The 17184-nt window shown below is 40.5% G+C and overlaps 1 protein-coding gene across 2 annotated transcripts in view; it reads left to right on the forward strand.

Annotated features, from left to right (window-relative positions):
- The window catches only part of LOC110050024 (uncharacterized), an 18269-nt gene extending 1085 nt beyond the window's left edge, over positions 1 to 17184 (forward strand). Inside the window, exons 1-5 of one of the 2 annotated variants that reach the window (XM_089285482.1) lie at positions 3616 to 3727; positions 4480 to 5181; positions 6532 to 7033; positions 11230 to 11660; positions 12709 to 17184. In XM_089285482.1, the coding sequence (XP_089141608.1) occupies positions 4491 to 5181; positions 6532 to 7033; positions 11230 to 11660; positions 12709 to 16355 (5271 nt within the window). In that variant the 5' untranslated portion in view covers positions 3616 to 3727; positions 4480 to 4490 and the 3' untranslated portion in view covers positions 16356 to 17184. Of the gene's footprint in view, positions 1 to 3615; positions 3728 to 4479; positions 5182 to 6531; positions 7034 to 11229; positions 11661 to 12708 lie in introns of those variants that run through there. The other variant, XM_089285481.1, reaches the window with a different exon arrangement.

The raw sequence follows: 17184 nt of genomic DNA on the forward strand, positions 1-17184 counted from the left end.
CAAGCTTTGAAAGCTGATATTCATTTGTGTGCATGATAGGTTATTTTTAAGTTCTGAAACAACTTACATTTAACAGGTCCAAACCAAAAGTTTAGTAAAAATAGTTTGTTCGAGCTTGACAGTTGAACGCGAATCGACCGATAAAATCTGAGACAAGTGAAAACGAGTATGTTTACGAGTATGTTTATGTGTATGGTTCGACCATCAGTTTCGCCACGAAAGCAAAATAACATTGCGGAAATATTCCTTTTTAGCCCGTTATTGCCATCAGTTTCAGTAAAGTCTATTTACTTTTTGAAAAGCTTAAGTGTACGTTATAAATGCCCGCTCAGGGTAAGTACATGCTCAGTTCCAAATCAGCTTTACGATAACAACACTTTGTTTGCACATGTGATCAAAACAAGCCAATGAGCAACCTCATTCCCAGCTGGTTTAAAAATCTATGACGATCCGATGGTGCGATCGAATTTGAGGAAAGCAATGTTGTTTGTGTTCGTAGTGATACATTTATGGTAGAAAAAAGCTAAAATAAAAAACAAACACTCACCTTGAAAATAGAGCTCCAATGTGGACAGATTTCGAAGTCATCGACCGCATTGGGTGATTGCAAAGCGTTAAAAATGCTTCAAAAACAAAACCAACTCTCCATGCGAATGAGTGGCTACTTAAAACATTAAAAGCAAGGACTACATGAGAATTTCTGTTCATAAATACAGATAGATTACAGAATTCCACGGGGCGGATGTTGAATTTTTTTTTTATCGTAAAGGATTACTCAGATCGTGTGTTTAGTATACGGATAAACACTTCGCGTTCTGTTGATATGCAAATGCAGCCTTTGCTCTTTACTGACGAAAAGAGCATTTCACCACTTTCAAACAATACTAATTGCTCCAGTCGTATCTCCATTGTCTGTAAACGGACGCAAAGCGTAATTTTACAACTCCCGCTTGGGAATTCATCAATTCAGATCTTAAGAGACCGAAGCTGGTGGTGAACTTTTGCAACCTCATTCCCAGGTCATTGCGCCCACAAAGCATCATGGGTACCCAACTTTTCTCGGGTGACGCTTTTCAATGGGTGCGATTCTGTAATGGTGGTATATTATAAAAATAAATAATGAGTGATTCACTGAATAAAGACTCTTAAACATTGTTTGATCTTATTTCTTCTCATCCTGGGGTGTTTCATGAGATTTGAGCAAATTTTGGTTGTTTATTTATATTATTTTAGAAACCAGTCCTAAGAAAATATGCGTGTTGATTGGTTAAAAATCATGTTTCTATAACTCGACAGAAACACAGAACTTAGCTTGAGCTGTTGATGTAATGATGGCGTGAGCAAAGAGAATATACATTTTGATAATCAAAGTTAACAAGTTGTTTTCCTTTTCTTTTGTTGCTGTGTTTTCTAAAAGAAATAGAAAACATGTTCTCCGTGCTTCTATCGAGTTATAGAAACACTCGTGAAAGTTTGGGAGAACTCGAAAAAGCAAACTTCCACTCTTGTTCCTAGAACGCTAGTAGATTTATACTAAAACTCAATAGAAACATGGTACATTTTTTCTATTTCTTAATTATGTTGTTATAATAAACAAAGTTCACTAAGGGTGCTTTCCACAGTGCCAAACCGACTGGTCAGAGATCACTGGGAATACCCGAGGAAAATGGGATGACATTTTCCAATTAAACCGAGCCAACCGATAGGAATGGCTCTTACCATTTTTCAGTCTTTTTCTGAATTCTCTTATTGGGGCAAAGAACTGGTTTGTCAAAAATATGGTTGGCTATTCGTTTCAAAATTGCAACAGGGTATATGCGAGTTCACTGCCGCGTATACTTGTTTACAAGCGTTACGTATGGGCTTCAAGCCCATATATACGACCATTTAGATCGCGTATATATGCATTTTTAAAGGGCCACATATTTGCGTAAACTCAAGTGCGGGCATATGCGAAATAAATGCCCATATATACGTGTGCTAAAATGCGCATGTATGCGGGTCTCGTAAATTACGTTGTATATGCTAGCACGAAATGTGCCTTTTGAGAGAATGGCTGTTCGTGTATGATAGCAATGAAAATTATTTTAACTAGAAATCGTCAATCTGGCGGCAGTGATAAAATGCCTTGTCTTGGTCTATCTGCTATTTAATGTTTGTCACTGCAGCTCTCAAGTGAATGAACTTCTAGGAACAGTGATGTGTCTTTTGAATGACTATTCAAGATTTTGTTGCTGTGGATTATTCTGAACATTGTAGTTGATTCATTGAGCAGAGGCTCCCAAGTGAAAGCTAAGAGGATAGGGCCTCTAAAGTCGCTGGTGAGACAAATGCAATATTTACTACTTAGATGGGAAATGTTTCAATTAAGATCAGTTTCATGCACCTCAGTGATCCCATTAGGGCTTTGCCAACTGTATCAACTTCTAATGGAAGAGAGGGTCGTCCAGCCTATGAAATATCAATATCTCAAGGGGAGGTTTAGGAAACAGAATGTGATTTTAGTGTAAGTCCTATTGGGTCTTCACCAGATAATTCATCTCCTTGGGTGTTATCATCAAATTTGTCCCTGACAGCTAGTATTTCCAGTATTACATATATCTTGTGACATCACTGCGTTCACCCACAATTGTTGAGGAGTCCAGTGACCCTCTGTGCGGACAGGATGATTATTACATGCCTCAGCTAGGAGGTTTAACTGGTTGTTAATTCTGGAAAGAAATATGTAATGTAAACAGAACAGATCGATTATGCTGGTTGATTCCAGGATGCCATTTTCTTCCATCTGGTAGAACACGGTGTAGTAGAACTGTCCGACTCCAATGAAGACTGCTCTTCAGAGATGCTCAATTCACTGGTTGTGTACAGACAACCCAGCAATTTTGCTTCCCCATTTAAATCCCCTGTGCCATAGCATAGCTCTTCCTACCTCTAAATTTTCATCCCCTTCATCTGAACACACTCTAGAGGGCAATCCATAACTTATGCACAGCAGCTAAGAAGAGAGTGAGCCCAGTTGCAGCAGAATTGTTTGTTGCACAGCTTAAAGTCTAAAAACCCTGTCAAGGCCACTGTGTATTACAAACCTCCAACAGATAACACAGTGTAGTCCATCAATGTGCCAGAGAGAATTAGGCCCCCTGACGCCGTAAACACGCCTTTCGATGGCATTGAACCATCTTATAGCAGACCCTGCTGGGTCAGTTCGAGAAGACTTTCCCTTACACGCTGACGCTAAACACAGATATTTCTACTTTGCAAATGACCCAGCATGATACTGATACCGGAATTGGGAAACCCATGTCAGTCTTCTTTCTCAAATCAACAGTTTGTCTAATTCGTATAATAATATAGACTGGAGAAAGACTGAATGTTTCTAACTCTACGCCAAACAGTGGCTCTGGAAACTATTATCTTGATATCTGGGACTAAGTAAATCTTATTCTTTTTATTGAGAACTCCCCTTGATAGTTATTGATATTTCATAGGCTGGACGACCCACTCTTCCATTAGAAACTGTTAGTCCATACAGTTGGCAAAACCTTATGGGGTGTGCTGAGGTGCATGAATCTGCTCTTACTGCAAACATTTCCCATCTATGTAGTATTAAAGTATTGAATTTGTCTCACCAGCAATTCAAGAGGCAGAATTCTCTACTTTAAAGTCCTCCAAATATCACAGCACCTCAAAAACAAGTGTAAAGCATAAACTGATGGAAAGGTTGAAGGTTAGTGACAGATGTGCGTCATAACTTCGCAGACCGACCAATATAATAGAATTACTCAACCACCAGAGTACCAGGCTTCAGAAATGTTGTATGAAACCATTGCAGTAGCCTGCAAGCAGGCTCACATTGGAGCACAAGTGCACAAAGTGTAGCCGTGAACGCAAAATCAAGCTGGGAAGGTGCGAGACGAGAAAGTCACGTTCTTGGTGCCTTTTCATCAGACTCATCCACGCCAGATCACTTCATTCTTCAATGCTCGCGCGCATCACTCAAGGTGAGCCTGCTTGCAGGCTACCATTGCAGTGTCTCTTTTTGCTCGTCTTCCAACGCCCACTCTACTTATGGATGGGGGCTTCGCTTGCTCACGACAGCACATACTTGTGTTGTAGTGTTTTATTTGACAAAAAGGATGTGTACTGGAGTTAAAACAGTAAAGTGTTGTGTATAAACTGAAGAAGTAACGTTGATTTATCTGAGCATACAATGTCAAAAATTTGCAATGGCCACAAAATATTGGTCAGAAGTCAAAACAAATTGGAAAATCCTGTGGGTGTGGGTCCACCACCAGCCCTCGGAATGGTGGTTTAAACTGAAGAACCACCTGTGGTCGGGGCATGGATATTTTCTGGAATCACACATTCACTGTATAATGCAGCTTGGCATTGTGATGTGAGTTACACATGCAGTAAGGATGTACAGAAATAGTGAGAATGACTTTTGATATAATGATGTCTTTTTGTTTTATCTTGAAGGAACTATCACAATGGAAGATCCCACTAAGGCAGAGGTGGAGAACAAAGAATCTCAACCAAACAATAATGGCAGTGGGAAAGACTTGAATGAACTGCCACAGCCAAGTGCATCACTGAAAACTTCTGAAACAGAAAGTACCGTAAACGTGTCTTTGCTTAAAGAAGGAGGAAATGAAGCATCCTTGGAATACAGTCCTGAAACTAACAGTGGAAAGAAGAAAAAGAAGAAAAAAAAGAAAAAGAAGGCAGAAGTGACCGATGTTGCTCCTGACAACACTGAGCAACTTTTGCCATCTTTAGTTTCCAATGTAGAAGAAACTAGTGGAAACACAGATTCGGAAAGCCAGGGCACTTCTGTGAAAGAATGTGAGGAACCGGAGCCTGTCGAAGACAGCCCAGCCAACAAAAAGAAGAAAAAGAAGAAGAAAAAATTAAGCAATGTTTCTGAGGATGAGTTGAAAACTGGTGATACCCCGGAAAAGCAACTTGACAACCAGGATATCCATGTAACCATTGCTCCAAAGGAAGAGAAATCCAGATCTGGTATTACAGTGGAAGACCAGGGAGATATAGCTGTGATGAAAAATGAAAAGCATGAAAGTGATGCTGGAACCAAATCACAAAAAGAGTGTGATGATGTTGTTAGCAGTGGCCTTGAGAATGAGAGTGAAAATTTGTCAGAGGATTCACTTGTTTTGCAAAGTAAGAACTCTAATTTACTGGTAATGATAGTTTATAAAAAATTGCGACAGAACATTTCTTCAAAGCATTTTAAGATTAAAAAAGCCAGTCTTAGTATTTATAGAACCTAGTTTTTGTACATTTTTGACTTGATAATGACGTTATGGTAACGTCGAAACGTCGTCGATTTTTAGTGCAGAATGCACTATTGGGATGGTTATGGGGGCTGCCTGCCACTATGGCACTATGGCACTAAGATGTAAACTTTAATGTTTGTTTAATTAATTAATTTCAAAACAAACCAGGATAGTGCTTAAATATTGCTGCAGACACTGTGGCACCTAAAGTAAGCGCAAATTAATTTAATCAGTCTTTGAGGAGACTCCTTCACATCGGCCAAGTAGGGCTGTTTATCTTCAATACTTTTCGTTGAGACGCTTCTCAGCCATCAATATCATTGTGTGTTAATTTTGAATTGTTTTATTGTTAACAGCAAACGTGGCAACAGAAAAAGAAAGTGGTATTTCATGACTATCTGATAGTTAAATTAGTTTTTGTTCATCGATAATAAGAAAATTTGCATTTTTAGTAAAACAACATCGTTTCTGTTCCGTTTCTTCATCACTGCATCATATATTTAACTTTCTTTCATTTATCTCCAAAAAATAAGTTCATCTTCCATGTGTTTTGGAGAAAACAAGGGTTTCATATTGCATGCCTTTGCAAGGAAAACAAAAGTATCAAGTTACAAAGTTGGCATGAAGAGCTAAATTGTCACGTATTATTGAATTTAAAATGAACAAAAATCAACGTAAAACACCAGTAGTAATTTGTACGTAATTTTTGGACCTTGAATGAAAATACAACCTTGAAACATACACACTGCTAATTGGAAAAGCCCTAGCAGACTACCAAGGTAGGCACAAACCGGAAGTGAACAGAGCAGGGGTGAGTACTTATGGGACTACCGTGCCAGAGCTATCAATTGCGCTCTGCATTATCTGATATTGTCTCACTAGTTAATTCAACTTTTTAGCTAAGTTTTTAAATCTTAGAATGCTTTTAAGAAATGTTCTGTCGCAGTGTTTTATAGTCAAATGTTTTTCTAAGTCACTTCTTTTTCGTAATGTTTATTTCTATTATTTTGTGTGTGTGTTGATGTTTGTCTGTCTGTTTGTTTGTTTGTTTGTTTGTGTCCCTGACCTAAGCAGGTAAAATATCTTTTCTTTTAACTGGGTGCCTGGGATTTTTAACCCTCAGGTTATTGCAGTAGCTAGTATCCCTGTTATTTTTGTTTTTAACTTATAATATTGTTATTAATTATTTCTAATCTGGGGGGAAATAAACGTTTTTGTTGTTGTTTGTTGCCAGACACAGCAGCAGAAGAAGGAAATGCCCCTGCTCTACAAAAGACAGATGGTAGTAGTTCAGAGTTTTTGCCAGATGAAGTGAGACCTGAGCTCGCCCTGGAAAAGCCACTTGACAGCCAGGATACAAGAAGTGCTCCAAAGGAAGAGAAGTCAGTGGAAGACCAGCGTGATTTACGTGTTATGAAAAATGAAAATCATGAAAATGATGCTGACAGTAAATCACAAAAAGAGTGTGGCGATGCTATCAGCAGTGGCATTGAGAATGGCAGCGAAAATTTGTCTGAGGATTCACCTGCAGACACAACAGCAGCCAGAAAAGAAGACGAAAATGCCCTTGCTTCAGAGAAAGAAGAGAGTAGTATTTCAGAGATTGTGCCAAGTGAAGTGAAACGTGAATCAGCCGCAATATCTGATGGAGCCAAAGAATCTCATGTAGATACTGGACTTGAAGAAGTGGAATCCGATGGTTCAGATGACTTATCTGATGAAGTAGACAATGAAGGGTAAGTAAGATGTGGCTTAAAACATCTTTAATTACCGTGTGGCTTACGTACATGTATGTCAGCATTAGCCGTGTTTGTCCGTTGTCCTTGTCCCCCTTGGGGGGTGGGGAGTACTCCCTAAAGTTTTTGGTTGGGGTGTGCAGCCCAAACCTCAAAATCTGTACCCTATTCAAGACCATAGCCTATCATAGGCTATTTCAGACCTGAGCGGAAAATCAATATCCCTTTCAGATACACGCCCTTGGATATGATGGCAGCTAACCAGTAATGGCTTCCATTTGCGTAAACATTTGAGATGTTACTGTGGAAAAAAGATAGTTCCTTGCAAACAAAATACTCAGTGCCAAGCTAGGGTGAAAAACATAGTTACCCTATTTCAGACCAAAATAGTCAAAATCTATACCCTTTTTCAGACCAAAATCACTCAAAAACCCAACTGTTAGGGGCTGCACATACCTATATAGCCCAAATTAGGGAGTACCCTCCCCCCAGAGGATATAACAAGCTTGTTCCCATGGCCCTTCCTCGGTTGTGTAGTGATAAGTAGCCCACCTTTTTATCCAGTTGACCTGAGTTCAATTTTTTGTTTTGTTTATTTTTGGTTTTCTTTTTTTCTTTTTCGTTTTCCTTAGTTTTTTTGGGATCAACAATTACATGGCGAGAGATAGTTACAGAGCTTCTGATATAATGCAATGTTGATATTTTCAAGAAAATTTTATCAGGTGGCATATTATTCTTAAAAATAACACAATTTGAAAAAAATTATTCTGTAAATTCCTTGGCTTGATCTGAAGATTTTCTGCATCTAAAAATTTTTTTTGATTATTTTTTCGTCGTGATTGGACACTGGGTTTGCTAAGGAACTCTGCAGAACTTAAGACTGAACAGCGGATATGACGGTAAAACTGTAAACATTTTTACATCATATTAGAAAGTTCAGAGCCAAATTTCATTTCTCCTGTGACTGAGAAAGGGAAGATACAGCAATTTTAACTGAAACAATCAGATACTGGACAACACAAACTGTACCTTGTGAGCCAAAGAGCAGTTTGTCATTCCTTCCCAGGCACTCTTTGGACTCGTCACAATTCAAAGTCTGTCCTCTTTGGAAAGGGGTGTGTAACGAGCCGTGAGAACGTCTACATGCCTGATATTACAAGGGTAGCAAGAGGAGTATGCATAATGCAAGATGTAATATATCAAACAGGAAAGACCGTGTTTCACCCCATTCCAAACACCGAGAAAAGAGTTGAAAATACGACGCGTAACGGAGTACTTTGGATGAAAGTCGAGGTGTTTGGAAATGTGGTCAAACACTGTCTTGAGTGTTTGATGTATCATCTCAATCGAAGCTAAATCAAAGGAGATCAAAGTGGCTGTGAACCACTGAACTTCGAAAATAAGTTATGAAAGGGTGTTATGAGGCATTGCTCATTAAGGAACTACTTGTGATGTGAGGGCAGTCTAGCTTTCGAACAAGCCCATGAGGCCTTTTTCTATTCAGGGGTGTGTTGTGATATTTGCAAAATGAAAAAGTTCAACGTTAAGAAACTTTGTTACTCAGGCCTGCCTACACGTTTTACATTGCATGTATCTGTACATGTCTTCCTTGTGCTGTAGTCAAAAACGGCAAGATCATTTTGTTTGGTCAAAAGTGAGGTATAGACTGAGCGAAACACTTGCGTCTGCGGTACGTAAATAAATAATTTATATTTTAACGTTCTAGTTACTGATGTACAGTTAGCGCAGTGTGGTATGCGCTGAATCGCCATGCGATACATTGGGAGTTCGAATCCTAGTGGTGATTACTGATTACTGATACCTTTTCTTCTTCGTTGTTTATCCTTTTTCTGTCAAGAAACCATTTACCAAAAGGTAGCGTTTGTCTTTCGGTTTCTCGTGTTAAAAAATCGTCTGGAGCCTTAAATCATTCGTTTATATCGATTGCTTTCGAACTCAATATCACGTAGGTTTGTGAAGGAAAAACCATGAAGACTTTCCCTAAATCGAATCGCTAAGGAAGAACCATAAGTATTTTCCTTACAATGAAAAAATCGTTATACCTTCTACCTCTCGAAAATAACTAACTTGACACGCTGCAAGCGACTGTAAAACGGCCTTAGACGGCTGATGTTCGAAACCCGGTTGGAGGGGGGGGGGGGGGGCACTCCTATATGAAAAGGTCGGGGATGCTCGTCGTCTCGGGTACAAATCAAGGATTGTGGTCTCACTTACGGTGTTGATGACGAAACGTCACCATTTTTAGCTGTCAAAGTATCCTTTAGGGTGCACTTAAGGAAATAATAATAAAAGAAACGCTCTCATTTAATTTCTGTTTTAAGGCTTGATTTCCCCTGATTCGGCTCGAGTACGCGAGTCGGGTCTACAAGTGCGCGCGGGATCCTTTCTTGAACAGTGGCTAGTGATCGAACCTATTCCGTTTTAAGTGGTATCTTTTAGGAGTCTAATGAAGTTCAAGCAACGTCCACATTAGTCTCCCTTAGGTGTTAAATTCATATTTTCCGACGAGCATCCCTTGCCTTTTCATATGGGAGTCCCCCCCCCCCCCCCCCCAGGTTTCCAACTGTCTAACAGGAAGTGAAGGAGTGATGGAGTGAAATCGTTCCACCACTACAACTTGGAAATAATATTTTCCCAAGTTTAAGAATGGAGAAAAAAATCGTGAAAATCTCAGATATCCAAACGCTGTCACGGTCATGATTTTCTTTGTTTAAACTTCATGATTTATTAATGAGTCTGAGAACAGTGAATAATAGTGCATGATGTGTGAATTTATGAAGAGTAAATCTATTGTTAAAAGTGTGTGTGACACTTGAATTGTGAAAAAATGTGCGTATGAATTCAAAAACGATTTTGATCTGCTCTTGCTACCACCTTATGCCATGTTTTAAAATCAAAAGGTTATATTTTGAAAGGAGAGAGCAAAGCGTAAGGTTACTGTACACCTTTATGAAGATGAAGATGTTAATGTTTAGTGACGCCAGCCTGTCTTTTTAGAATTAAGATTCTTTCAAGATATGTAGTTCCTTATATCACAGATGTCACTAAGACATTCTTAGACGAGAAATGACACTTGTATAGAGTCAGATTTGTCAGGGAACCATTCAAGGCATAGCTTAATCTTGTCTTTTGGTTTGGGACCAATCCAAAAAAAAAAAAAAATAGATACTGGTCTTTTTATAGACCACGCATCAGATAAATGTATCGGGCATTCCTTTTCCCCTGTTTTTCCTTCTATGGAAGAAAAAAAGAACACCTGATCCCAGGTTAGTGGTGGACAAATCATTAGTACCTTGAAGTCAAGATTGGGAAGTCTAGGTTAGACACTCGTGTGGATACACTTTACTGTTAGGGCCGATTTACACGGCACGACTTTGTCGTATAAGACAAGCTTACGACAGGCCTACGACATGACTAAGGACCATTTACACGCGCTCGACATTTTCACTCACTAAATTAGATATGCAAAAGTTTGCACCGGGATTTTCGGAGCCAAAGTTCTAACACACGGTAAACAGATATTTTAGCTGTCCTGCGCTTTAAAAAAAACTTTGATCCGTGTACTACTTTTCGAGAAACGGCTTCATGTGACTCAGTCAAAAACAACTTCGTCCGCCATTTTGACGCAAGAAAGCTTCACCTTCGTCCCCTACTCAGTAGAAATCTGTCACAAAATACATCATTTTCTATCGATTTCGACTGCGATTGTCGCAGCGTTTTAAAACCTGTTTTAAAATCCTACGACAATTTTTTCACGTACACAACAGTCGTAAGCGAGTTGTAGGTTTGATTTACACGAAACAATTCTTGTCGTAGGCCTGTCGTAAGCTTGTCGCATGCGACAAAGTCTTATCGTGTAAATCGGCCCTTACAGTACCATCGCCTCCGTCATCCCAGGTGTATTTAAATGGATAATCGTCAGTTGTAAGGGAAAGCAGATAAAGTGCACTTCTCCCCCCCCCCCCCCTCCCCCACCAGCTGCCCTATCCACAGCACCCTCTCTACGATGGGGTACAGGTAGAAGTCACTTCAAGCTACAAAGACTCAAAAATTTGGATAACTCTTGATAACGTTTGTCTCTTACTGGGAGCACTTAATTTTCCTACCAAGTTCTGTAACAAATAGTTTGGGGACCAGGAGGTAGGATTAAAAACATGCTTGTTATCTGTTTGCAGTCGGAACATACTGTGCATTTTCAAGCTCCTTTATGGAGTTGGCCTTCAAGCACTTAGGAAGCTTTTCATGGATATCAACCCCACTTGGTCCAATCAGCCCTCTGATGCAGCTGGCTTTGACAGGGGGATAATGAAACTTACTAAACAAGAAGAAATCAGTTTCAATCATGGAAATATCAAAGAATGGGACTTCTCACTGATGACAACTGTACTCCTATTTTCAAAGAGATGTGCACTGGAGATCAGCAAGAGACCTGGCTATAAGATTGCCCTGCAGGAATTAAAGAAGTGTCGTAACAAGCTGCTTGGACATCCTTCCACAGAAAAGATGTCTGATACAAATTTCAACTACTTCTGGCCGCTGTTACAAAACAACTTCATTACACTTGGAGTTGATCCAGTTGACATTGCTGAAATAAAGCTTCAGTCAGGTAACTTCTATACATACTCTTTTGCAAGGCAGAAAAAGTGAGCCGTTAAATGAAAAAAACCCTGGCCTATTGTAGACTATTGCATTCATGCAATGTGGAAAAATTGTTACTGAGATATCACACATCTCGTGGCTCTACTTTACTTGTTTAAGGACCCATTAACTGATCTTTTTGAGCCGTTGCGAAGGAAAATTTATTCTCAAATAACCTCATCATTTTCAGTTAGTTCAGAGTCATTTCATGTGTTTTAACTTTCTGGTGATCATTAACACTAGTGATGACGTCATCAGGTCACGCCCATGGCCATGTGACTAATACTGAAAAAATGCAAAGGCTTCCAGGCAAATCACTTTATCGGATTTTTTTCATAACCGGAAGTGCACACGATATATATTAGAAGTAACCTATCAGCGCGTGCGCAATTTACACTACCAGCACACTTCGGTAAGATCAAACAAAGCCACATGGAGTTAGTTTTTCTCTTTCTATTGCTCTTGTTTTTCTGTCTTTCTCTTATTTCGTCTTTGCTTGTACTTGTTTTACTTTGCATTTTGTGAAACACAAAGAAAGACATCTAAAATATAAGCGAATTTGCAAGTTATTGGGTTGTTTTTATTTTCCGCGCTCGGGCTAACGTAAGTGACAGGAAGTGAAATTTCTCCTCCTTGGCAACGCGCGCGAGCGCGCGCATGAATCGGTTAATGGGCCTTTAACCTAGGGCTTTTTGTTATTGTCTTAGGTACAATAAACACCCTTAAACCACCCGTCTGGGATCTTCCTTTCCCTCCTTAATGTTATCGGTCAACTTGTTCTTGCTAAAGCACTGATGCCTTTTATTTGTTGAAAATTCTTTTCTACGCTTAATCTTACTGAGGGCTGTCAGAAGGTGGTAATCACTGCAAACACCTCTTTTACTGATCATTAAGCGTTATTCAGACTTTATGACATGAGGGTTTAACTTCTGTGTTAAGTGGCTAAGGAATCGTTAGTATACCATGGAAGGAGTTGTTTGGTCTTCTAATTTATGTTGTTCAATCGATCTCTCTAGATGCAGACCTTCAAGTTGGAGGGCACTACAAGCAGCTGTTCCTGACAGAAAATGCTAAACTTGTCCCTTTTAAAACAGAGCTGGAATCGATAAAAAGCCAACTGGGAAACCTCACTGACATAATGACCAATAAATCACTTGATTCCACCAACAAAGCCCCAGTTAGTCCAAAAGACCTCAGTGGCTCCAACTGGGATGAATGGCTAAGGTTTTGTGACGCAGTGGGAGAGTTTGATACACGGAAGAACCAGTACATTCTTGTGACTGATGCTTTGTCGTCGGAAAATCAAGAGTGCTTTTCCATTTTGAGAAGGGTAGCCTGGAAGATGGTCTTAGATTTCGATCCTATGTCAGAAGAAAAAGGTTTCTACCACTCGTTCACTTCACAACAAGGACAAGATAGCTTAATCAGCATGATAACGCCAGCAGAGGTAAAGAGAAGTACAATGGTCGGCCTGGCACGTCAGATTGATCCCAATAAAATCCAGTGGTTGTTTGTCAATGGAAGATCTAGTGACACCGCTGGAAAATTACCGACATTTTCCGATTGGGAGGCAAACTCAGTGAAAGAAATCTCCAGATTTTTTGGTTGCTGTTGTGATCCAGACAAGTTTGACAAGCAGAAGCCGGTAGTGTGCCTAATTCTTCCACTTCGGCAAGAAAGTTCTCCCTATTTAGAAGTAACACTAAGTCGACTGTTCGAGAACTTTGACGGCCAGTTCAATTTAAAAACTGTGTCTTTTAAGCAGGAGAAATCTCCTTCTGCTTTTAGGAAGATCAAGCTGAGCACGGTTGACCTAAGTCCAGAACTTGTGCAGCTGGGTCTGAAAGAAATGCTCAGTTCATCATCTTCTCAGCGGTATCGAATGCCCACCTCCCAGGCCAAGGTTCCTGTAGACCTTACAGAGAAGGAGTACCTTTACTTAAGGGAACACCTTGAAATCCTGTACGAAGGCTGCGAGGAATTACCAGAAGTCTCCAACGACCCATCAGAGGGGGAACTGCGACTGCAGAACGTCTTTGAGGAGCACAGAAAATTGTTTATTTCAGGTAATCAGATTTCCTTTGTAAGCCTCTATGACAATCATGATGCTAAGAGGAAGATTGAAAGAGACATTCAGATCCACGTTCAGCGTCTTCTTGATCAAGGTCTTAATCGCTCTGTGATCGTTGAAATTAGGCACTCGCCTGGTACTGGTGGTACTACCATTGCTCGCCGAGTTATGTGGGATATCCATCAAGCATACCCGTGTGCTTTCATAGAAGTAAGCCCGCATCTCTACTTTGATGAGGACAACAGCTACGTAAGCAAACTAGCTGATCGGATTGCAGCACTTGAAGAGATATGTCACACCTCCCCTGTTGTCTTGATTGACGGAAAGCAATCAGGAGCAATTGAAAGCCTCTCGAACAAACTTGTACGAATGCTTGGCAAAAAGGGAAAACGAGCCCTTTTATTACGATGCCAACACGGATCAAAGACCTCGTCAAGAGAAACTCTGGAGTCATCTCATGTCCACCACGTATTCTACGTAGATGTCAAGCTCGAGGATTCAATAGCTGATTTGCATGAGTTCGAGTCCAAGTACAGAGAATTCATTGAGAAGTCTTTAGGTGAGGCACCAGTGTCAGACCCATGTCGTGTATTTCACTTCCCACTTCTTGCAATGATGCGAGAGTTTCGTCCCAGGCTTGAGAACATAATCGATGATACCTGGAATGAGATGGAAAGCCTTCAGCAAGAAATCGCTGTTTTGGTGGCCTTCCTGCAGAAGTATGCAAATCAGAAAACGCCAGCCCTCCTGTTGTACGATGCCTTCAAAGACTACATTCGTCTGGTGGGTGGAAAAAGCGTGGCATACGAGGACATCAAGCAGTTGTTCACAGCACACTTGTTAAACCTAATGGTGCCTTCAAACCGTTTGCGCCGCCGAGGAAGAATGTATTCTTATGACGCCAAAGAAACCTCACCTGACAGTTACACGTTGCAGCACCCATTAGTCGCTGAGATGTTACTGAAGAAAGTTTTTCGAGAACAAGATTGTGACCTATTCCGGGTAGTAGGCCAGTTCCTCCAGTTTCCAATTTACCAACGGGAATGCTTCTTGCCCCTTTTTGAGGAGCTGTTCGTCTACAACAAGGAGGGTCAGAAGAAGCGAAAGTTCTCGGTACTTTTTGAAGAGCTTAAAGCTATTAACCCAGAGCGTGCTGCCGACGTGTTTTGCACAGCAGCTGAGAAGACCTGTGATCCTCTCATCTTTTCCAATGCTGCGAGATTTTTGGCCAAGAAAGAACCTCCTTCATTTTCAAAGGCAAAGGAGCTCATTGAACTGGCCTTTCAAGTTAACACCGACTTGAAAGTGAGGGGTAGACGCCTTCTCCATACAAAGGGGGTTATTTTGTACATTGAGCTGAAGCACATGGCCAATACCGGCAAAGTTAAAAATTTGGCAAAGCTTGAAGAACTGGCCAGCAAAGTACTCAAGGAATACAAAGAGGCTCGCACCTTTCCTCCAACATACCCCAATCCTCTCATTGGTGAGGTCGAAGTTTGGCTCGCATGCATCGAATGGATCATGAAGAACATATGCGATCGTGATTCCGAAGAGACAGTGAAGTTCCTAATAAATCAGTCTCCGCCCTTCTTTCGCACATGTATCAGTGATTCCTTTACTCTTCTTGACGTTGTTGACAGAATTGTGCATAGTGTGTCAAGCCTGCCAGATCCTGAAGACACACAAAGAAGGTGTAACAATGCCAGATTGGCTCTGATGAAGACCTGTAGAAGGGCGTCGTCGTCAACCGGACGTAGACGCGAAGGAGAGGATGTTGTTCAAGCGTGCAGGGCACTTTGTGTTGGCACAAACTTCCCGCAGTCGTCAGTGTTGGAGCTGAAAAGGCTTCAGGCTCAGTTTATTTTGAGTTCCAGTGATCCAATCGACTTCTTAAAACAAGAACATCTCGAATTCTTGCTTAAATTACTGGAAGAACTTGTGCTGATGGAGAAACAGCACAGTCTAGCTTACCATTTAATGAAAGTCTGTGTTTTGGTGACTGGACCACGGTGTTACAGTCTTGAGCAAGGACTCCTTGTGAGTGAAAAGTGGTTAGAAGTCTCGCCTCATGATTGCCTTCCATATTTTTACCAGATGGCCATTTGTTTTTTGAAGATCCTTGATGGAAATGCTCTGGAGTTCACCCCAAAGTATCTGAAAGCGTTGAAGATGTGCCGAGAGAAGTCACAGAACCACTGCCGAAGCACACAGTCTACACTGTTTCTGAGTAATAGAGGGAAAGGGATGTCTCGCCTTGTTACTCGCAACACCTTGTTTCGTGGTGAAAGTGCCTACTCCACCGACGTGCCCGAAACGGTGACCAGGTTTTGGCTGAAGGATAGTAGAAAAAAGTTGTTAGAGTGTAAGGGAAGAATTCAAGTGCCGCCTTCTTCAGATCGAGGGAAAACATATCCCTACATCGAATCAGTGGAAGGAAATTTGGAGCTCTACGTGGGAAAGAATGCAGACATTGGCAAAGTGGAAAGAGATTTCACTAAGGGACAATTAGTCTACTTTGTGGTTAGTTTCAACCTTCAGGGGCCTGTTGCAAACGGAATAACCTTTGTACCACAGAATGGATCAGGTCAGTAGAAGGAACATGCACAAACTATTGATTACATAGAACTACTCTTCTAAAGGACATTTACCTAAAGTTAGGAGACCATGATCAATATTGGAGGAAATTCGTAACTTGCGATGGCGAGAAGTGAAACGAAACTCCTGAAATTGTCTCGCCAGCTGTCAACGTCAGGAAAAATGATGTTGCTGTCAGGTTACTTTTGAAGTAGAACGCTGATTTTTCAAAAAATAGTCCTGTTCATTGCAAACGATGTATGTTATCACGTCTATGATGTAATCTTAACACTGCATTGAACTGTTAGGATTTCGCTAAAATATAGAACCAACTGGTGTGAGGTCTAGTTTTGAGATGACTTTGTTTCTAGTGAAACTGAAACCACTGTCTGAACTACGGGCAACGTGCAGAATAGCGATTCGATCGCAGAAACCAGGTAGTCGTTCTGTTTAAAATTAACTTTGGTCGGCAAAGTTTGTCTTGAAACATACCACCCTGTTAATCTTCATAATTATCGCTGTAAACTAATTTGCGGAGAGTTGAGCACTTCCTCGCTTTCTTTTCATGTGGCAGCTGCGCGGTTAAGGGTTCGCCGTCGTTTGAATTTATATTTTCGCCGCTGTCTTAAATATGAAGCTATTCTTCCCTTGGTATATGAACACGTTTAATATACGCAAGATCAAAATGTTTTCTTCTTGTTTCTTTGCTTTTTTTGTTGTTCTTGTTTGGTTGTTTGTTTGCTTTTCGTTTTCAACGAGGGAGTGAGGGCGATAGAAGTTGAGCCAGACGTAACAAATCGATGATCAATGCGTAATCGATAAGTAATAAATGACAAAGAGCATTTTA

This window comes from Orbicella faveolata, unplaced genomic scaffold, assembly GCF_042242905.1.
Source record: "Orbicella faveolata isolate gen_17 unplaced genomic scaffold, um_ofav_v1 contig_13, whole genome shotgun sequence".
NCBI lineage: Eukaryota > Metazoa > Cnidaria > Anthozoa > Scleractinia > Merulinidae > Orbicella > Orbicella faveolata.